A 23,186-nucleotide genomic window follows, 5' to 3' on the forward strand; every position below is an offset into this window, starting at 1 on the left:
GAAACCCGCTGACAGCCCTTGTGCGGTCGGGGGGTTCATCCCGGCACGAGACGAAGGTCGGTTCTTCTTCGGGGTCATTTTGGCTCTTTGGGTCCGTGGAGAGTCCACGCGACTTTCGGGATGGGTTTTCTGCATCTGAAAGCCGTATCGTGTGCTTCTGATGGGGAGGGCACTGGAGCGTGGATGGCGTCGGTCCCGTGACGTCGTAGCAGTAGGACGTCCTCCGGCCCACGAATGCGGGGCGGGTTTCCATTTGTCCGTGTCTGGAGTGGTGCAGGCTTCCCCCTCCGTGGTCACCTTCATTCCTACGTATTTTATTCTTTGCTCAATACAAGTGGCAAAAGTGTGTTCGTGCCTCATTCCTGATTTTAAAGGGAAAACTTCCAGGTTTTCACAGAGTGTGATGTTTGCTCCGGGTTCTTCGTACGCGGCAGTTTCCTTCTGTTCCTATTTCGTTGAGTGGTTTTTATCACGAAGGGTGTGTTGCCTTTTGTCGGGTTATGCTGGACTCACAGGGTGAGGTAGGAGGTGCTTCCGATACTACAGCGTTTGGGGAAAGTTTGGGAAGGCTTGCTGTTAGTCCTGGTTTAACTATATGCTGGGATTTACTAGAATAACGAGCAAGTCTAGGGCTCTTTTTATTGAGATTTTTGTCATTCAATATGCTTAAATTTGAGTTAGTCTCGGTACGTTTTATTCTTCCGGGAGTTTGTTCATTATCTAGTTTCTTCGGTTTTCTGACATGGAGTAGTTAGTAGTTACTTTCTTAAAGTCCTTCGTATTTCTGTGGACTCAGTCGTAAGCTCCCACATTCGTTTCGGATGTTAGTAATCCGAGTCCCCTCGGTCAGTTTAGCTGAGACCGGAGAGCTCAGGAGCGCTGGCTTTCCCAGGTTCTCTCTCCGTTTTGTCTCTGCCGGAATCTTGAGCGTTTCTCTTCACACCGCGGAGGTGCTGGCTGGTGCTCAAGTGCTTCTCCACGCACAGCTCCCCCGAGCATTTCTTACAGGACAAGCCACAGGGCCCTTCAGCTTTGGGGTATCTGGGAATTTCAGAATTTATCCGTCACGTTTAGAAGGACAGTTCTGCTGAATCTCGGATTCCGCGTCGGTGGCACCTGCCTTCTGCCTCCGGAGTTTCTGACGACAAGGCTGGCGGTGACACCCTGGTGATCTCCTGTGCGTGGCCGTTTCCCTTGTAGGCTTCCCGGATTTCTGGTAACCTGGGCTTTCGGAAGTTGGGAGATAACGTGTCTAGATGCGTCTCATTGACTCTGACGTGCAGTTCCTTGAGCGTCTTGAGTGTTTATGTTCAGGTCTCCTGTCAGATTGAGAGGTTCACAGCCATGACCTCCTCGCGCAATCGCTACCCTGTCCTCTGTCCTTCCGTGACCGTCCCAGACCGTGTGTCCGGTACAGTGGACAGTGTCCCGCCGTCCCTCGGGTTCTGCTGACTTTTCTCCCATCGCGTCTGCTGCTCAGATTTGCCTGCAGAGAACCAGTGCTTTAGCCGATGGACTTCTCGGCTGCAGATTTTCTTTCTGGTTGCTTTCTCATGGAATGTCCACTGTGTTCACACGTCACTAACTTTCTCCACATCTCTCTCTAGTTCTTTGAGCATCTTTAAAACTGCTATTAAAGGTCTTTAATAACCTCTGCTGTTGGGCCCTTTTCAGGGACAGTGTTATTTTTCTTTGAATGCCACTATTTCATCATTTTGTGAGGCTGCACACTGGACACTTGAGTCTAATTGTGGGGTGACTCTAGAACTCGTTCTTCTCCCCCTTTTCGGGTTTGCCCGTTTTTGTCGTAGGCTCTTTGTGCTGAGACTCAGTCTGAGGCGTGAACCGAGGCTTTGTCAGGTCTTTCCTGAGCCGCCGCTTACGTGCAGCCCGCCGAGCGTAGTAGGCACAGCTGCCCCGGGCAGCGGGCAGTGGGAGACACTTGCTACTGTGCTAAGAGCTCAAATAGACCAAAATTCATCAACTTCCCCGGGAGCTTGGCAGCCTGCAGAAGACTCTAGTTCTCCAGAATAGTTCCTGGAGTTGCCCACGTGGGGCAAGATGCCTGGTGCTTCCCGCCCTGCCGTCCTTCCGGAACCCTCTCTAGATGCATGCGCTGCTGGCCGTGAGCAGTAGAGGTGAGGAGTCCGTGTGCCGGGGGTGCCCACACTTGCCGGGGACGGACCCAGCGCCGCGGCCCACGCGGCCTCCCTGTCGCCTGCCGTCCGGCCCGCTGCACAGCACAGCGGCTCTCCTCGCGGGCCGTGCTTGCCGGGCGAGCTGCGCCGGTGCGTGCGAGCGGCGCTTCCGAGGCTGCCGGTCTAACCAGGGCCCTCTTTCTCCCTGCAGTGCTACAACTGTGAGGAGGAGGCCATGTACCACTGCTGCTGGAACACGTCCTACTGCTCCATCAAGTGCCAGCAGGAGCACTGGCACGCGGAGCACAAGCGCACCTGCCGCCGGAAGAGATGAGGGCGCCCCGGGCGCCGGCGCGCACCTCCTCAGACACAGCGGTTTTTGTTTCCGAGAAGCCAAAATTGTTTAGAGTTTGCTTCCCATTTTGCACCAGCCTTTAAACACTTTTCGTGAAGAAATTTTGCACAGTAGTTTAAATCTTTTGTTAACGCTCCTCCGGAGTTTTTCAGGGGGTCAAAGTAACATCAGTGGAGGGTATCATTTTAAATAAATTTTAATTGAGAATTTGTTGCATTTTCAGCAAATTTTAAAACATTTTTAGGTTTTACAGAGATTTTAACCTTTAAACAACAGATCTTTACAAAACAACAGGTGAATACAAGCGAGTGAAACAGAGACACATCTAAAATAGATCTGAATGTAAGAAGTGCAGAACTGTTTCAGAAATAAAACATACTACCTTGATGTGAAATTTATTTCTTAACCTTGTTGAGCTGGTTTTGTTCAGCTTAATTTCCTGTTTAAAGGCATTATCTGTTGGTTATGCCAGTGGGTGTATGACTGAATTTAGGGAACAGGGTTGACACGGCAGGTGCTAGTCCTGCGTATTTTTTCTTAAATATTTCCCAATTGTGTTTTTCATTATTTCTTTTCAATATATAACTTTTATAACAAATTATTAGCTTTGATCTTGTAGTTTAAAATTGCAGGGAACTGGGGTAATCTTTTACTGAGCTGGATCTTAGAGAAAATGAATATTTAAATTTTAAAGTTTGCACATTTCATCTTTGTCCTAACATGAGTGCTTGTAACGAGATAAAAAATAAAAAGCCAAAAACTACCTTTCTCCACCCATGGAATTCAGAAGAGGCGAACAGACTTCCTTAATGCTGCCTTCCTTCCCGGGTCTCATCTGGTGTCACCGCGTACATTGTAAATTAGTACTGAAGGGGAAGAGAGCACTTACGTTTCACAGAGGCCGTTATGTTTGTAGTAATGGGTCACTGCCCACGAATGAACTCCATCACTGTACACAGAATGAAGAATAATGCATGTTAATTTTCTTGTATTAAAGATGCCGTGATTTGTAAAAAGTCTGTATTTTGCGGAATGTCTGGATTAAGAAGCATTACCAATAGGAATGGATCGATAGTTGAATAAGCATTTTTTTATACATAGATATATAAAATTCAGCCAGGAAAACTTAAATTACTTTTTTTAAAAAGAAAAATCTCACCGTTTGTTTTTTCAACGACTGATCTTAGACCAAGTCAAATTCCCATTTATCATTTAGTTATTTTTAAAGGTTAGAGAAATAATTTGTAAATATTTATTTAGTCCTTTGATATTTATTAAAGCAATTACACACCATGGAAGTGAAAGAATCAGGAGGAAAACCTTTTAAAAAGTTTTCTCCAGGTTTGTCAGGGTCACTCTAAAGATGGAAAGGGAACGAAGTCTTCTGTGAAACCCTCCACCCGGGCCGATGCCGTCCGGGCGCCGCCGCGGGTCCGTCGACAGGCCGCCGCGTCCGCCCATCGCTGTGTGACTGTCGGCGTCGCCGGGGGCTGTGGTCTGACGGACACCTTGTAACCGAGAACGCTTACCTTCTCTGATTGTTTTTCAAGTTTTAAAACTTCGATCCACCCCTATGAGAGCAAGTTATTGTGGAAATATTTTTGGTGTAAAATCATTCCAGAGTATGTACTATTTAACTGATAGCTGCATGAAAGTAAGATTCGTGTTCCTTTGGCTTTTTTGTCTCCGTTGACACGGTTGCACATTTCCAAGTTACTACAGTGTGAAAACTGTGTGTTAAAAAAAAAAAAATTAAAAAAAAGAGATTGTGGCCTGGTTTTGTAAAAGTTTTAGGTAAAATTACAACTGATTGTTTTAGGAATCATTATAAAAATTTTCTGCGAATCATAAAGCTATATCAAGGTGTTGAGCTTAGCCACTACGCACATTGTAATTACTCATTGTGGCTGTCCGGTTCTACGACGCATTCTGGCATTTTGTAAGCTGCTCTGACTAGCAATATATAGATTCATTTAATGTGTTAACATTGGTTAATAAATGTATTTAAAAAAACTGACTTTAATAAATTGCTTTGCTAGAGGGGAATGGGTGAAACCAGCAAACACGGCCAGGTCCCGTGGTGACCCTGTGCTGTCGCTTACCCGTGGGCCACTGGCTCTCCGTGAAGGCAGGTCTTCATTGTTCACTTAAACATTTAAGCTTTCATCAGTCCTGAAAAACACTGAAAGTACTTTCATTGTTTCTTGAAAAATTTAGGTCTGACTTCAAAACCCATGTTCTCACCCCTTATGCTAGGCTGAACACGGCCACATCTTGTATCAAACCCGTCCCGCGACACCGATGTCCACAAAGGCTGGCGTCACCCTCCAGACGGTCAGGCAGTGCATGGCTTAGGCCGCATCCGTGCCTCGGCACATGGTTCTCGACTGTGACCGTCAGGGTCGCAGGAGAGCTCACGGGGACGCTGCTGGGCTCACCCCAGCTTCTGCCCTGCTCAGCACGTCCCAAGTGCTGGCGACACACGGTGGTTCTTTCATGAAAAGCCACCTACGTTCACAAATAAGCTGCATAAAATTTTAGTATTTTAGCGATTCCTCCGGCCCATCTAGAGGCTCCCCACACCCTAGAAGGGTCCAGGTCCCTCGAGGTCCCTCGGGTGTAAAATCATCCCAGAGTATGTACTAAAGCCCCTGATCCAGGGGCTTGGGCAGGGAAGCCGTGGGGGTCTCGTGACTGTGACTTACATCAGACCTTCTCAGACTCGTGTGCGCAGATCACCTGGGAACCCAACTAAAACGCAGGGTCTGAGCTGGGACGTCTGGGGTCGGAGGAGCTGGTGCTCCGCCATTTCTCAACCTTCCGAGCGACGCGGATACTGTTGGCCAGGGATCACGGCAGGGTGCGGGAGGGCTAAACGCGCTAAATGCACAGAATGCTGTCAGAGGAGACCCTTCAATGCGGGCACGCAGGTCATTTTAAATTTCCTAGTCGCCGTATTAGAAGGAGCAGGTGGCACTCAACGTATACATCTTAATGTAATGTGCCAGAATATTTCAATATTTAATATATCAGTTAATGAGCTATTTATCATGCTTGTTTGCACTAAGTCTTCAAAATCCACTTTTAGGCTTTCAGCCATCTCCATCGGGACCGGCACGTTTCCTTCATGTGCGGCTGGCAAAGGTCTCGAAGACCTTTGTCTGAGCAGGTGATGCTGCGTCCCCGCCTTTCTGGAGGCCAGGGCTGACGACACCCACGGATGTGCGAGCGCCTCCTCCACAGCTGGCAGCTGACAAGAAAACCATCCGTTCCTGCCAGAGTTTGAGCCGAGGGGACTCTCCTGTTTCAGAGTCTGAGGTGTAGAGCGTGACATTTTAATCGAGCAGCCCCGGCCAGGGATCCCGAGGTCTACGGGCTGCTATGACAGAGCGAAAACCTGGATCCAGTCCAACGTCTTCATCTCCCACTGGAGGGAAGCAGAGGCCCCGAGCTGCTCAGGGTGGAGCACCGCGTTGCTAGCATCAGCCCCGTGAGGGCTGTGAGTGGCTTCGTGTAAGTCTTGCAATGACCGAGTGTCGCTGGAGGTGCACAAAGGTCACCGCGGAGTTCAGAAGTCAGATGCCAGGGATCTAGTCACGAGCAGGACAGACATTACTTGTCCCTGTACGGTTCATGATCTAGTGAGGGCATCGGCTACGTCCAGCAGCTGCTTACAAACCAGACTCACGTGAGGGAGGAAACAGTACGAGATGAAAGGTACCGAGAAAGCGCGGAGCGTAGGCAGGAGAACTAGGGCAGGCCGGCCAGTCTGATCTACCAGCTGAACTCTGAAAGGTGAGCAGGAGGTAGCTAGCAAGAACAGCATTCCAGAAGACCCAGAATCGATTTGGGGAGGACTCCTCTTTCTCCTTTTTACTTCTACGGTGCATGTGACTTTTAAATCAGGAAGAGTTAGGAAAACACTCTGCTAAAGAGGTCGACAGGGTTAAGGGTCGTGGAGAGAACGGGACCCGCCGCGGTTAGGGAAGCCGAAGGACTGCCGGAGGGGGCGCTCGTGGCGCCGGAGACGAGTGAAGGTGGCTGCAGAATCGGGGCTGGGGCGACACGGTCCGAGAACACCACTCGAGAGGCTGGTTAATGAACGGGGAAAAGAAAAACATGCGGGAAGCTCCGTTCAGGACAAGAAGAGCGCACTAGACTGCCGTCAACCCTGTGGAGGGTGAGATGGTCCCCATCGAACCGACCTTTATCCAGCAACCAGGGTGCCCGTCTGCTTGCTATGGGGTCGAGCAGCATATGCCCAGGACCCAGAAGAGGCCGGTCCCCCTGTGCGTTATGCGACAGGCGGCGCACCTCCCCGTCGCTGTGCAGCCGGTGCAGCCAAGAACCAGCCCCATCGCTGCTCGCCACATTCCCCAGGACCCCCGGAGAGTGTCAGCCTGAGCAGATACCCACAGAAAACAGCCCGCAGAAATCGGGGAACCCTGAAAGCGGGCTGGTTCTCTGCACGCTCAAGGAAAGACCACGCAGGCCTGATGGCAGCTGCAGTGACCTCTGTTCGGCAAGGTGGCCAGGAGACCGCCCAAGAGGTCCCCGCGTGGACCCCGCGGCCGGCAGGGAGGAGTACGCGGAGACGCGCAGCGGCGGCCGGCGAGCAGGCAGAGCTCCGGGCGGCCGCGCTCGGCTACGGGTCCCCGCAACCCTTAGGAGCCCCCTCCGGCGGCCTCCGCACCAGGCCAGGACACCCCCGTGCCCCGGAGCAGAACCCACACGACCCCGGCTCCACAGCTGCTCCTTTGCTTCTGGTGCAGCGGTCAGAGCCGGCTCTGAGGTCAGAAAAGACCCAGGATCAGGGACGAGGGAGAAACCACAAACCTGGCACTACCTTTGGGAAGACAGGAGAGAGGTTTCCAGGGGCCAGTCAACTGAATTTTAAGAACCACAGAAGGCATAAGCTTAAGAATTCTGCCCCGGGAACAAGAAGGCTGAAAGAGGCTCCCGTCCAAAGGTAGAGGTGAGCCTCCTAGTAAGCGCCGCAGCTCGGACACCGAGGCGACTGGCGAAGACCAAAGGACGTGTCTGCTTCTTCAAATGCAAGGGCAACAGTGCAAAAAATACAAGGAGCATGAACAAGACCCAGGACACATGACCGTCAGAACATGATTCCCTGGTAACCCAGTTTCAAAGCATGGGTTTTGTGACCTAGGTCATAAAGAAATAAAAAGTAGCTATTTTGAAGAAACTCAAAGAGCTACAGGAAAACAGTTCAATTAAAAAAAAAAATACAAGTTCAAAATAAGATATTTACCAAGGAGATAAAACTCACCCAAAAAGAACCAAGTAGAAATTGTGGCACTGAAAACCACCCTCGAAACGAAAAAGGCACAGAGCTCGTCTGCAGCAGCGCAAACGGATTCAGAATGAACGGATCCGGGCCTGGGATGCTCAACCCAGTCAGTGCAGAACAAAGCAATGAAAAAGACCGAAGAAAACCCTTGTGCACTCTGGGATCCCGTCAGAAGAACAAATGTTAGCAGTGGGTTCTAGTCGAAGGGAGAAAGGGGCAGGAAACGTGTGTGAAGTTACGACGTTGGACAACCTCCCCAGGCCAGGGAGCCCGCTGGACTAACGAGCTCATGAGGGTAAGAGATCACCCTCATACCTCCTTGCAAAAAGAACATTTTCAAGACAATATAATGAAACTGCCAAAAATGTAACATAAAGAACGAATTCTAAAAGCAGCTACGGGGGACAACAAAGATGATCACCCAGAAAGGAACCGTTCGTAGGCGCTCCGTGGACATCTCCGCAGAAACCCTACAGGCCAGAAAGGAGAGAGTGTGAGGACACAAGGTGTTGAAAGAAAACCTGCTGGCCTAGACTTCTGCTGGCGAAGTCACCCTTCAGATAGGAAAGAGAAATAAAGGTCCTCGTGAACAGGAGCAGAGGGCGTTCGTCCCCACTCGACCCGCCTTCCAAGAAATGCTGGAAGGATTTCTTCGAGCTGAAGTGAAAAGACACAACTTACAACATAAAAATATAAGAAAATACAGAGTCAGACTTTAAAAAAAAAAAATCCTCTAATTCTGGAATAGGATGCTGTTTTAGCCATTTATAATAAAAGGCAAAAAGGAAAGGAATATTAAAACTAATTATAGTTACTGTAATTTGTCACTGAATACATACGATAAAAAGAGGTGATGGATGACAAAGTAATTCACAGGGCAGAGACCATGTGAAGCTTTTGTATCCGAGCACAGCCGCGTCGGCTGACAGCGGACTGCTGGCTCCAGGAGATGCCTTCCCTGAGCCTCCGGTTACCACAAAGCAAGATCTGACAGTAGATGCTCAAAGGTAAAGAAAAGGAGACAGGAGAAAATCACAAATTTACAAAAGGAGGCAAAACCAGTGAAAAAGAAACCGTGGAAGTACAAAGCCACCCGAAGGCAGTAAGATGCCGCTGTGAACCTTACGTACGGCAGCCGCTCCGAACGCGAACAGACCGAACGGACCAGCCAGAAACGACAGAGCAGCCGGACGGATAAAGCACAAGACGCAGCCACGCGTGTCCTGAGAAAACCGACTTCAGGCTGGAAGGCTCACACAGGCTCAAACCGAAGGGATGGACAGTGACATAAGAGAAAGCAGGAATAGGAAGGCTTTCATCACACAAAAGGGACCTTGGGTAAAAAATGGTAACAAGAGACGACGAAGGTACGACATCCTTTCCTGATTAAAACTCTTCAGAGTGCAGGGACAGAGGGAACGTTCCTCAGTGTCATAAAAACCATCTATGAAAAGCCCACAGAGATTATCGTTCTCAATGGGGAAAGCTGCAAGCTTTTCCCTTAAGATCAGGAACACGACAGGGATGTCCATGGTTCTTGTTCAGCATAGGACTAGAAGTCCTAGCCTCAGCCATCACACAACAAAAAGAAATAAAATGCATCCGAATCAGCAAAGAAGTCAAACTGTCTCTTCACAGATGACATGATACTTTATGTGGAAAACCCAAAACACTCCATGCCCAAATTACTAGAACTCATAGAGCAATTCAGTAATGCAGCAGGATATAAAATCAGTGCACAGAAATCTGTTGGTTTTCTATACACTGACAATGCCACTGTAGAAAGAGAAGTTCGGGAATCGATCCCATTTACAACAGCACCAAACCCATAAGATACCTAGTAATCAACCTAACCAAAGAGGTAAAAGATCTATACTCCAGAAACCCCAGAACACGTATGAAAGAAATAGAAGAAAACACAATAAGATAGAAAAACAGGGGTTCCTGGGGGGCTCAGTGAGTTGAGCATCTGCCTTTGGCTCAGGTCATGACCCCGGGGTCAACCCTGGGATCGAGCCCCCGTTGGACCTCCTGCTCGGCTCTGACCCTGCCTCTCGCTCTGCTCCCCACTCGGTCCTGGTCGCTGTCACTCTCTCTGCCTCTCTCTCTCTCAAATAAATAAACAATCCTTTTTAAAAAAGGACGGAAAAACATTCCATACTCAAGGATTGGAAGAATAAACATTGTTAAAAATGTCTATGCTGCCCAGAGAAATCTATACTTTCAATGCCTACTATCAAAATACCATGACATTTTTCAAAGAGCTGGAATAAACAATCCTAAATTTTTTTTAGAACCAGAAAACCTCTGAATTGCCTGATTGGTTCAAAAAAAAAAAAGCTTGAGGCATCATGTTGCTTGATTTCAAGCTCTATACAAAGCCGTGATCACCAACACAGTATGGCACTGGCACAAAAACAGACACATAGAGCAGTGGAACAGAACGGAGGGCCCAGAAATGGACCCTCAACTCTATGGTCAACTGATCTTCGGCAAAGCAGGAAAGAATGTCCAATGGAACAAAGTCTCCACAGTAAATGGTGCTGGGAAAATTGGACAGAAGAATGAAATGCGACCATTCCATACACAAGGATAAACTCTAAACGATGAAAGATCTAAGTATGAGCCAGGAATCCATCAGAATCCTAGAGGAGAACACCGGCAGTCACCTCTTCGACATCGGCCACAGCAACTTCTTTCAAGACACGTCTCCAAAGTAAGAAAAACAGAAGCAAAAATGATCTACTGGGACGTCATCAAGATCAAAGCCTTCCGCACCGCACAGGGAACAGTCCACAGAACAGAGAGGCAGCCCGCAGAATGGGAGAAGATGTGCGCAAAGGACATGACACATAAAGGGCTGCTGTCCAAGATCTATAAAGAACTTCTTAAACTCCACACCCCAAAAACAAATAAGTCAAAAAAGGGGCAGAAGACATGAACAGACACTTCTTTAAAGATGACACACAAGTGGCCAACAGACACATGAAAAAATTTTCAACATCCTTAGCCATCAGGGAGATTCAAATCAAAACCACAATGAGATACCACCTTACACCAGTTAGAATGGCCAAAATTAACAAGGCAGGAAACAACACACATTGGCGAGGATGTGGAGAAAGGGGAACCCTCTTACACTGTTGGGAAAGCAAGCTGGTGCAGCCTCTCTGCAGAACAGTGTGGAGATTCCTCAAAAAGTTAAAAATAGAGCTACCCTACCACCCAGCAGTTGCACTCCTGGGTATTTACCCCAAAGATACAGATGTCGTGAACAGAAGGGCCATCTGTACCCCAATGTTTATAGCAGCAATGGCCACGGTCGCCAAGCTGTGGAAAGAACCAAGATGCCCTTCAACGGACGAATGGATAAGGAAAACGTGGTCCGTATACACTATGGAGTATGATGCCTCCATCAGAAAGGATGAATCCCCAACTTTTGTAGCAACATGGACGGGACTGGAAGAGATGATGCTGAGTGAAGTAAGTCAAGCAGAGAGAATCCATTATCACATGGTTTCACTTATTTGTGGAGCATAAGGAACAGCATGGAGGACATTAGGAGAAGGAAGGGAATATGACGGGGGAATCACAGGGTGGAGACGAACCGTGAGAGACTCTGGTCTCTGGGAAACAATCTGGGTTTCAGAGCGGAGGGGCCTGGGGGATGGGCTAGCTCGGGGATGGGCATTAAGGAGGCACGTGTTGTCTTGAACCGGGGTGTTCTACACACTGCGAACCGTGGAACCTACACCAAGACCGATGACGTTCTGTATGGCGACTCACATAATAAACAGAGACGATGAAGGCGAATATACAAAAGGGAAGATATCAAGAAGGTGAGACAGCTGTAGATACACACGCACTCGGCGCTGCTGCACATGATACAGTATGAGACCCGAAGGGAAACCAGACCACACGGCAGGAGGAGGGGGGTTAATGCTTCACCTTCGGCAACCGACGGGTCACGCAGACAGAAAATTAACCAGTGAACATCACGCTGGAACCATACACACTGGACCTAATGGTCCTAAAAGACATTTATAGACGTTCCATCCAACAGAAGCAAAGTACATATTCCTCTCGCGTGCATGGAAAATCCCCAGGACACTCGGTCTGAACAATTACTAGCAAATTTAAGAAGGTAACAAGTATCTTTTCCAACCACAATGGTGTGAAAGTAAAAATCAACAAGAGGAAAGTGAGAAAATCTATAGATGCCTGCAAACTAGAGAGCACGCTCTGGAACTATCGGCGGGTCAGAGGAGGAATCAAAAGGCAATTACAGAAAACTGGGAATCACGAGTGTGCAGGTGGCACACGGCAAAGCCCCGGGCTCCGCACACAGCGGTTCTGGCGGGGGCACAGGCCGATGAACGCTCACGGAACAGAGACTTCAAACAGATGCGCCTCAAGGAACAAATGAAACTCCGACTTAAAAGGAAAGAAATACCAATATCAGAATTGAAACAAAGGTGAGAAAAACAGCAGGAAAAAAAAAGTAAGGGCGGGTTTTTTTGTTTGTTTGTTTTTTAAGATAAACAATACTGACACAGCTCTGGTGAGGTCAAAGAGGAGACGAGGCGCTCGTTTCCTGAGGGAGGCTCGTGTGCCTGTGGACTCCCCTCCAAGGACCACCTTTGCAGGATCCCACAGGTTTTGGACCAACGTGTTTTCATTTTCATTGGTTTGCATGAATTGTTTAATTTCTTCTTTAATATCCTGGTTCACCCATTCATTCCTTAGCAGAATGCCCTTCAACCTCCAAGAGTTTGAGTTCCTTCCAAACTTTCCTTGTGGTTGCACTCCAGTTTCACAGCACTGTGGACTGAGAATACGCAGGGAATAGTCTCAATCTGTTGGTATCGGGTGAGCCCTGATCTGTGACCCAGTATGTGGAAGGTTCCACGTGCACTCGAGAAGAACGAGTATTCTGTTGTTTTAGGATGGAGTCTTCTGTGTATATCTATGAGGTCCTTCTGGTCCGGTGTGTCCTTCAAAGCTCTTGTTTCTCTGATCTTCTGCTTAGATGATCTGTCCATTACTGTGAGTGGAGTGCTGAAGTCTCCTACTATTACTGTATTATCATCAATATGTTTCCTTTTTTTGTTGTTTTAAGTTGGTTTATGTAACTGGCTGCTTTCATGTTGGGGACGTAGATATTTGCAACTGTTAGATTTTCTTCTTGGATAGACACTTTAAATATGATACAGTGTCCCGCTACATCTTTTACTACAGTCTTTGGTTTAAAACCTAATTAAACCAAATTAACCTAAATTAAAATAAATAAACTAATTAAACTGATACTTAAACTAATTAAACTAAATAAACAAATTAAACTAAATAAAACTAAATAAACCAAATGAGCACCTGGGTGGCTCAGGTGGTTGAGCGACTGCCTTCATCTCAGGTCATGATCCTGGAGTCCCGGGATCGAGTCCCACATCGGGCTCCCAGCTCCGCGGGCAGTCTGCTTCTCTCGCTGACCTCTCTCCTCTCATGCTCTCTCTCTTTCATTCTCTCTCTTTCCCTCTCAAATAAATAAATAAAATATTAAAAAAAATAAAGTGTAATTAGTCTGATATGAAGATTGACACCCCAGCTTTCTTCTGAGGTCTGCTGGTGTGCTAAGTGGTTCTCCACCCGCTTACTTTCCAACTGGAAATGTCTCTAGGTTCAAAACGAGTCTCTTATAGACATCATATGGATGATTCCCACTTTTTTATCCAATCTGAAACCCTGTGTCTTTTCATGGGAGCATTCAGGTCATCTACTATAGTACCAAAAGCCATAAGAGACCCAGGAATAAACCTAACCAAAGAGCTAAAGGATCTGTACTCCAGGAACTACAGAACGCTCATGAAAAAATTGAGGAAGACAGAAAGAGATGGAAAAACATTCCATGCTCAAGGATTAGAAAAATAGACATTGTGAAAATGTCTATAATGCCCAGAGAAATCTACATTTTCAAAACAATCCCTATCAAAGTACTATCGACATTTTTCAAAGAGCTGGAATAAACAATCCAAAAATTTTCTTGGGACCAGAAAAGCCTCCGAATCGCCAGGGAATATTGAGAAAGAAAAACAAAGCTGGAGAGATCATGTTGCCCAATTCCATGCTCTGTTACAAAGCTGTGATCACCAAGACAGCATGGTGCTGGCACAGAAACAGACACACAGACCGGTGGAACAGAACAGAGAACCCAGAAATGGACCCTCAACTCTATGGTCAACTAATCTTCGACAAAGCAGAAAACAATGCCCAATGGAAAATAGACAGTCTCTTCAATAAATGGTGCTGGGAAAACTGGACAGCTATATACAGAAGAATGAAAACAGACTACTCTCTTAGAAAAAAATAAATTCAAAATGGATGAAATACCTAATGTGGAACAGGAATCCATTAAAATCCTAGGGGAGAACACGGGCAGTCACCTCTTTGACATCAGCTACAACAACTTCTTTCAGGACACGTCTCCAAAAGCAAGTGAAACAAAAGCAAAAATGAACTTTGGGACTTCATCAGGATAAAAAGCTTCTGCACAGCAAAGGAAACAGTCAACAAAACAAAGAGGCAACCCACGGAATGGGAGAAGATATTTGCAAATGACAGTACAGACAAAGGGCTGATCTCCAAGGTCTATAAAGAACTCCTCAAACTCAACAGCCAAAAAACCCCTGAAGACATGAACAGACACTTTTCCAAAGACGAGATACAAATGGCTAAGAAAACACATGAAAAAATGTTCAACATCATTAGCCTTCGGGGAAACACAAGTCAAAAACACAATGAGATACCACCTTCCAGTTAGAATGGCCAAAATTAACAAGACAGGAAATAACACAGGTTGTGAGAATATGGGGAAAGGGGAGCCCTCCTATACTGTTGGTGGGAAGGCAAACTGACGTAGCCACTTTGGAAAACAGCATGGAGGTTCCTCAAGACATTAAAAATAAAGCTGCCCTATGACCCTGCAATTGCACTACTGGATATTTAGCCCAAAGATACAGATGTCATGAAAAGAAGGGGCACCTGCACCCCAGTGTTCATAGCAGCAATGGCCACAATAGCCAAACTATGGAAGGAGCTGAGATGCCCTTCAACAGAGGAATGGGTAAAGACGACGTCATCCATATATCAGTGGAATATCCCACAGCCATCAGAAAGGATGAACACCCACCATTTGCATTGACGTGAATGGGACAAGAGGGGATTGTGCTGAGAGAAGTCAGTCAGGTCGAGAAAGACAGTTGTCATATGGTTTCCTTATGTGGAACGTAAGGATAGAGCAGAGGACCACAGGGGAGCATCAGGAGGGAGACGAACCATGAGAGACTCTGGACTCTGAGAAACAAACTGAGGGTTACAGAGGGAGGGTGAGGGGGTGGGGTGACCTGATGGTGGGTATTCAGGAGGGCGTGTGTGGGGATGGGCACTGGGTGTCATACGCAACTAATGAAGTGTTGAACACAGCCTCGAACACTAACGCCGAACGACATGCTGGCTAACTGAGGTCAGTCAATAAATAAGACTCAAGTGAAGCAAAGAATGGAAGAAGAGATACCAAAACTGACACAGCAGAACACAGGAGACTCTCGTTAACAATCATACACTGACAAATTAGACGACTTAGAAGAAATGGATTAATTCCTAAATGCACAAAGACTATCAATACTGAATCAGGATAGAAAATCTAAACAGACCAACAGTGGAAAAAAATATTGAATCAGAAATCAGAAACTTCCTTACACAAAAAACCCAGCACCACATGGATTCACTTGTGATTACCAACAAGCATCAAAAGAAGCAATGCCAGTCCTTCTCAATTCTTCCGAAAACTGAAGAAGAAACAGTTCCAAGTTGATTCTAGGAGACCAGCGTTACCCCAGTACCCAAGCCAGATAAGGACACTACAAGAAAATAACAGACCAACATTCCTAATGAATTTAGAGGTAAAAATTATTTTTAATGAAGACTAATTCACATAAAATGTTGGTTTCAGGTAGAGATCACAGTGATTGCATATTTACACGCAGTGGGAAAGGGTTATCACGACAGATCTGGTTACCATCTGACGCCACAGACAGCGGTGACTGTATTAGCGACTGCATGCCCTGTGCTGTCCATGGTCTCTGCACCTTACTCATTTCCCCTCTGGAGACCAGCTCTCCTAAGCCCCTGTACCTTCTGCCTCCCCCTCTGGGAATTACCAGTTTAATTCTCCGTATTTATCAGTCCATTCCTGTTTTGCTTTGTTTTTAGAGGCCACATGTAAGTGAAGTCACGGGATTTCCCTGACTCTGTTTACTTCAATTAGTGTAACATCCTTTAGGTCCATCCATGTTGTCAAAAATGCAAGATTTCATTCTTTTTCACGGCCGAGGACCACTCCACTGTGTACAGACACTGCATCTCCTCTCTCTGTTCCTCTCAATAAACACGTCGGTTGCTTCCATATTTGGCTACTGTAAATAATGCTGCAATGAACATAGGGTGCATATGTCATTTCAAATTACTGTTTTTATCTTCTCCGGATAGATACCTAAAAGTGGAATTAGGGGATCCGATGGTATTTTTATTTTTAGCTTTTTGAGGAACCTCCATACTGTTTACCACAGTGACTGCACCAAGTTACCATCCCCACCTGACATATTTTTCTATACCATCTAATCAATTATTTTCCCCCTCAAGAATATTTTTCATTTCTGTTACTGTATTCTTCAGCTCAGATTGGTACTTTCTTAGATTTTCTTTCTCTTTGTGGAAGTTCTCACTGTGCCTATCCACTGTTCTCTGTGTGGTAAGTATCCTTATGACCATTTCTTTGCACCCTTTATTGGGTAGATCGCTCATATCCTTTGCTTAGTTCCTTTCCTGAGGATTTTTATCTTATTCTTTCCTTTAGGACATAGTCCTCTGTCTCTTCATTTTGCCTGACCCTCTGTTTCTATGTATTAGGTAGTTCACCTATGTCTCCCAGTCTTGAAGGTACCTGACTTTACTCAGGGGACATCCCCTGGGGCCCAGAAGTGCAATCACTCCTGGCCACCACAGCCCAGGGCTCCAGAGGTTTCCCTTGTGTTAGCTGTATTTGCCTCCTGCTGGGGCAGAGCCATGATTGCTTCTGGGGTGCTCCGGAGGGGGGGTTATCATCCTGTCAGGTGTGAAGTGCAGCCAAAGCACAGGATGTTCACCAGAACGTGCCCCCCGGCATTAGCAGTCTAGAGGAAGGATCCCCAAATGGTGCCCACCAGTGCTGGAAAAAAGACAGTCTCTTCAATAAATGGTGCTGGGAACACTGGACAGCTATATGTAGAAGAATGAAACTCGACCATTTTCTTACACCGGACACAAAGATAAACTCAAAAGGGATAAAAGACTTCAATGTGAGACAGGAATCCATCAGAATCCTAGAGGACAACATAGGCAGTAACTCTTCGATATCAGCCACAGGGACTTCTTTCAAGACATGTCTCCAAAGGCAAAGGAAACAAAAGCCTAAATGAACTTTTGGAACTTCATCAAGAAGTTCTTTGCACAACAAAGGAACTAGTCAGCAAAACAAAGAGGCAACCCACGGAATGGGAGAAGATATTCGCAATGAGATTACAAAGGGCTGATCTCCAAGATCTATACAGAACTCCTCAAACTCAACACACATAAAACAGACAGTCATGTCAAAAATATGGGAGGAGATGATGCTGAGGGAAGTAAGTCAAGCGGAGAGAGTCAATTATATGGTTTCACTTACTTGTGGAGCATAAGGAATAACACGGAGGACATGGGGAGATGGAGAGGAGAAGGGAGTTGGGGGAAATTGGAGGGGGAGAGAAACCACGAGAGACTGTGGACTCTGAGAAACAAACTGAGGGTTTCGGAGGGGAAGGGAGTGGGGGGTTGGGTAAGCCTGGTGGTGGGGATTATGGAGGGCACGTATGGCACGGAGCACTGGATGTGGTGCATCAACAGTGAATTCTGGAACCCTGAAAAGAAATATTAAAAATTAAAAAAAAAAGAATTATGCCCATCAAACTAACTAGTCCATAGTTGGTTCACCTGTAATGATGTTATCTCTAGGAGTCTCTTATAGAAGTCCTTACTTAAAGAACCTCTCTGAAATTTCTTCATGTAATATGAGGTTTGTAGATTTGATAAAATGAGACAAAATAAAACTCTTAAGCCAGTTTGGCGGGAAAAAAAAGAATAAAACATGAAAAAGAAATGAAATTATCCCATTAACAATGGCATCAAAAACAATAAAATACTATAAAATAGTGGAGGGACTCCATCTCAACCGGTCCTCTGAATCTAGCTAGAAATCTGCCAAGCCACTCTGAACACCTAGGACGTCAGCCTGAGCTGTAAGATCATGCATGTGTGGATCTCTTTGGGGACGGAGGGTTATCCGTCAAGAGCTTCAAAGGACAACGCTGGGAGTGCACAGACAGGTATCGGGGAGAAACAGAGGGGGAGAAACAGAAGCGATCTACTGGAAAGGAACACCACAGTGCCAAAGTGCCCTGTGCTTGGAGAGCAGCGATAGCTGGAGACAGGCGGCTGTGAGGGGAGGGACTGGTAACCGCAATCAAACAAAACAAAGGGACTTCAGAGACAGTTGCTGGGACCGAGCGGCTGCAGGTGCGGACTTAGCCCACGGTCCTGGGACAGCAGCAAGCACCACCTGCCCATGCCTGAAGGGACCTGACACGGACTCGAGTCAGTGGTCCCTGCCACCTCCGCCACCGCTGTGGCTAAGAGGAGCCAGCCTGGACTGGAGCCCACGGTCCTGGAACAGCAGCCGCTGGGAGGGAGTTCACTCAGACCAGTATCACTCAGTATCGGTTTTGGTGGCACAGGGCTGCAGAGACAAGCAGGGGGCCTGGGGTGACCGCTGAGACAGTGGCTGGGGGTGCCCACTGCCTGCGGGAGGCGGTGGTGTGCAACAGAGCTTGCAGAGGGGGAGTCTGCGTGTTCTGGACCATTCAGAGAGGAGCAGACCGTGGCTTCCCTCTGAGGCGGAGGTCTGGGTGCAGACAGTTTACTTTGCAAGAACCCTCCAAAAAGGCCCAAAAAGCTGCCAGAGAACAAAAGCCTCCAGAGAACAAAAGCCCCGAAAACTGGTTTCCTGGATAGGGGGCAGGGCAACTCTGCCCAAGCAGGGTGGACGGAAAAACAATGCGCAGGCCCTTCCCCCAGAAACAAGCAGGAGGAACAAGCGAACGACAAGCACAGGGTCCCCAAGAGCTGTAAAACCCTAAAACCCTAACACCAGGAGAAAACAAGACCATAAAGCTCCTGGTATTGCCGCACAGCCTGTATATTTCTGAGATATAACTTTTCTCTTTTTAAATTCTTTCTCATGATTCTTGATCTTTTTTTTTTAACCTACTTGCCATTTCAACTACATGTTTAATACAACATCTTCCACAATAACTTTCTAACTTAAACTTTTTCATACATACAATTTTTCCCCTTTTAAAAAAATATAGATAGATATATAGTTCAGTCTAGTCCCTTCCCCCCCCATTCAATACTACCTTTATGCATTTATACCAGCATTAATTTCCCTGTAATCCTGGGAAGTTGAGTTCTCCAGCAAAGATAAAAAAATACTCCCAGAAGAAGTGAAGTGCCCTTCCTTGCCCATCGAGGGATTATAACCACCTTCTTGTCGCCTCCCCTTTTTAAAAATTTTTTATCTTTTTGTTTGTTTGTTTTTGTTTTTGTACTTTATAAATCATACTCTTGGAGCTCATTTTGGCTCTTTTGTTTCCCCCTTCTTTTTGGTGGTGACTTCTGATTGTTCCAAACCTCCCCAGGGTGCACCTTGCCGGGATAATGGTTATTTTCGGCTGTACATCTCCTCAACCAAAACTCAACAGAAGGACTAGGAGGAGGAACTCTCAACAAAGAAAAGACCCAGAGACACTGGCCTCTCCCACACATCTAATGGATATGGACCTAAGCTAGATGTCAGAAATAGACGTTAGGGTAACAGTTATGAAGACAATAGTCAGGCTGGAGAAAACTATTAATGTCAACAGACTCGTTAAGGGCAGAAAGAAGAGGGGATTTGGCAGAACTTTAGAAATGCTATCAATGAAAAAAATAAAAAATAAGATTAAAAAATTTTAAATGCTATCAATGTGATACAATCGAATCTAGATACTCTAACAGCCAGGGTAAATGAGGTAAGAGAACAAATTAGTGATCTTAAAGACAAACTGATAGGAAAAAAGGAGCAGGAGGAGGCCTGGAACAAACAGCTTAAAATCCATGGAAACAGAATTAGAGAAATAAATGATGCCATGAAACATTCCAATGTCAGAATTACTGGGATCCCTGAGAGGGTGGAGAGTTCTAAAACATATAGCTGACCAATTCATAGCTAAGAACTTCCATAATCAGGGGAATGAAGCAAGCAGTCATGTCCTCGAGGCCGAGAAAACACCCACCCCTGCAAGGTCCACGAGAAGCGACAAACGCCCAGGTGTGTTACAGTAAAACTCGCCAATCTTAGAACAAAGGCAACCATTTTCAGGGCAGTTAGAGGGAAGAGATTCCTTACATACAGAGGGAGAAATACAAGAACAATGTCAGAGCTGTCCACAGAGACCTGACAAGCCAGAAAGGGCAAGACATAGTCGGGCACTAAATGAGAAGGACATGAAGACAAGAATTCGTGATCCAGCAAGGCTGTCATTCAGAACGGATGGCGAGATAAGGAGCTTCCAGGACTGGCAGAGACTGAAAAACATGCGACCACTAAGCTGGCCCTGCAAGAAGTATGAAGGGGGCTCCTCCAAAAGAGAAAGACCCCTACAGTGATATAGAACAGAAATATACAGAGACAATCCATAGAAACAAGGACTTTACAGACAACATGATGACAATAAAATCCTATCTGTCGATACTCACTCTCAATGTGAACGGCTTAAATGCTCCCATGAAATGGCACAGGGCTGCAGATTGAATAAAAAGACAGGATCCAGCCACATGCTGTCTACAAGAGACTCATTTTGAACCTAAAGATACATCCAGACTGTAAGTGAAGGGATGGGGAACCATCTTTCATGCCAACAGACCTCAAAAGAAAGCTGGGGTAGTGATTCTCATATTTTAAATATTCTCAGATTTTAAGCTAAAGACTGCAGTTAGGGATACAGAAGGACACTATATCGTTCTTTTTTTTTTTTTTTTTTAAAGATTATATTTATTTGACAGAGAGAGATCACAAGTAGGCAGAGAGGCAGGCAGAGAGCGCGGGGGGAAGCAGGCTCCCTGATGAGCAGAGAGCCCGATGGGGGCTCGATCCCAGGACCCCGAGATCATGACCTGAGCCAAAGGCAGAGGTCCAACCCACTGAGCAACCCAGGCGCCCCCACTATATCATTCTTAAAGGGTCTATCCAACAAGAAGATCTAACAATTATAAATATTTATGCCCCCAACATGGGAGCAGACAACTACGTAAGCCCAACTGTTAATCAAAATAAAGACACATATTGATAATAATACATTAATTGTAGGAGACCTTAACACTCCACTCTCAGCAATAGACAGATCAACTAAGCAGAAAACGAACAAAGAAACAAGAGCTTTGAGTGACACACTGGACCAAATGGACCCCATAAATATGTACAGAACATCCTACTCCAAAACAACAGAATACTCATTCTTTTTGAGCATGCATGGAACTTTCTCCAAAATGGACCACATACTGGGTCACAAATCAGGTCTCAACCAATGCCAAAAGACTGAAATTATCCCCTGCATATTCTCAGCCCACAATGCTTTGAAACTGGAACGCAATCACAAGAAAAGGTTTGGAAGAAATCCAAACACCTGGAAGATAAAAACCATCCTGCTCAAGGTTTGGGTCAACCAGGAGATCAAAGAAGAATTTAATTCATGGAAACCAATGTGATGAAGACACCTCAATCCAAAAACCTATGGGATAATGCAAAGGCAGTACTAAGGGGGAAATATATAGCCATCCAAACCTCACTTTAAAAAATAGAAAAATCCTGAATATACCAGCTGTCTTTACACCTTAAAGATCTGGAGAATCAACAACAAATGAGAAGCTAAATAATTAAGATTAGAGCAGAGATCAATGAATTAGAAGCCAGAAATATAGCAGAACACATTAACAAAACTAGAAGCTGGTTTTTTGAAAGAATTAATATCTATAAACCTCTGGACAGACTTATCCAAAATAAAAGAGAAAGGACCCAAATTAATACAATTATGAATGAAAGGGGAGAGATCATGACTAACACCAAGGAAATAAACACAATTATCAGAAATTATTATCAACAGCTATATGATAATAAGTTAAGCAACAAAGCAATGGATGCATTCCTGGAAACCTATGAACTACCAAGACTGAGACAGGAAGAAACTGACAATCTGAATAGACCCATAACCAGTAACAAGATTGAAGCAGTGATCAAAAAGTTCCCAAAAAACAAGAGTCCAGGGCCGGATGGATTCCCTGGGAGAATTCTACCAAAAATTCAAAGAGGAAATAGTATCTGTTCTCCTGAAGCTGTTTCAAAAAATAGAAACAGAAGGAAAACTTCCAGACTCTTTGTATGAGTTAGTTGATCCCCAAACCAGGCAAAGACCCCATCAAAAAGGAGATTTTCAGACCAATATCTCTGATGAATACAGATGTCAAAATTCTCAACAAGATCCTAGCTAATAGGATCCAACACTACATTAAAGGATTATCCATCACGACTAGGTGGGATTTATCATTGGGATACAAAGGTTCAACATTCACAAACTGATCGATGTGGGAGAACACATAAATAAGAGAAGAGACAGGAACAACGTGGTCCTCTCAATTGATACAGAAAAAGCATTTGACAAAATACGATATCCTTTCCTGATTAAAACTCTTTCAGAGTATAGGGATAGAAGGAACATTCCTCAACTTTGTAGAATCCATCTATGAAAAAAGCTGAGAGCCTTTCCATTGAGATCAGGAACATGATAAGCATGCCCACTCTCACCACTACTGTTCAACATAGGACTAGAAGTCCTAGCATCAGCAGTCAAACAACAAAAAGAAATAAAAGGTATTCAAACTGGCAAAGAAGAAGTCAAACTCTCTCTCTTTGCAGATGACATGATCCTCTGTGTGGAAAACCCAAGACTCCAACCCCAAATTGTCGTGCCCTCCATGCCTGCAGAGATGACGCAACACGAACACACACACAGGTCGATGCACAAGCTCTTGTTTATTCCCTGGCCGATCTTTCTCCTCCCCTGTGGGGAAGTTCCCTTGCCTTATATAGGGCATAACAGCCAATCACAGAGGTGTTCACATGACGAGCACGAGGTCAGCGGATGTTTTTCAGGCTGTCCGTGCTGCTCGG

General features: G+C 45.9%; 1 protein-coding gene across 8 annotated transcripts in view; it reads left to right on the forward strand.

Moving 5' to 3' along the window:
- Positions 1 to 2,891, forward strand: part of ZMYND11 (zinc finger MYND-type containing 11) — a 112,479-nt gene extending 109,588 nt beyond the window's left edge. For all 8 annotated transcript variants that reach the window (XM_059403965.1, XM_059403966.1, XM_059403963.1 and 5 more), the window contains one exon: positions 2,350 to 2,891. In XM_059403965.1, the coding sequence (XP_059259948.1) occupies positions 2,350 to 2,472 (123 nt within the window). In that variant the 3' untranslated portion in view covers positions 2,473 to 2,891. The remainder of the gene's footprint in view (positions 1 to 2,349) is intronic.
- The last annotated feature ends 20,295 nt before the right edge of the window (positions 2,892 to 23,186 follow it).

The sequence above is a fragment of the Mustela nigripes genome, chromosome 6, assembly GCF_022355385.1.
Source record: "Mustela nigripes isolate SB6536 chromosome 6, MUSNIG.SB6536, whole genome shotgun sequence".
NCBI classification, from domain to species: domain Eukaryota; kingdom Metazoa; phylum Chordata; class Mammalia; order Carnivora; family Mustelidae; genus Mustela; species Mustela nigripes.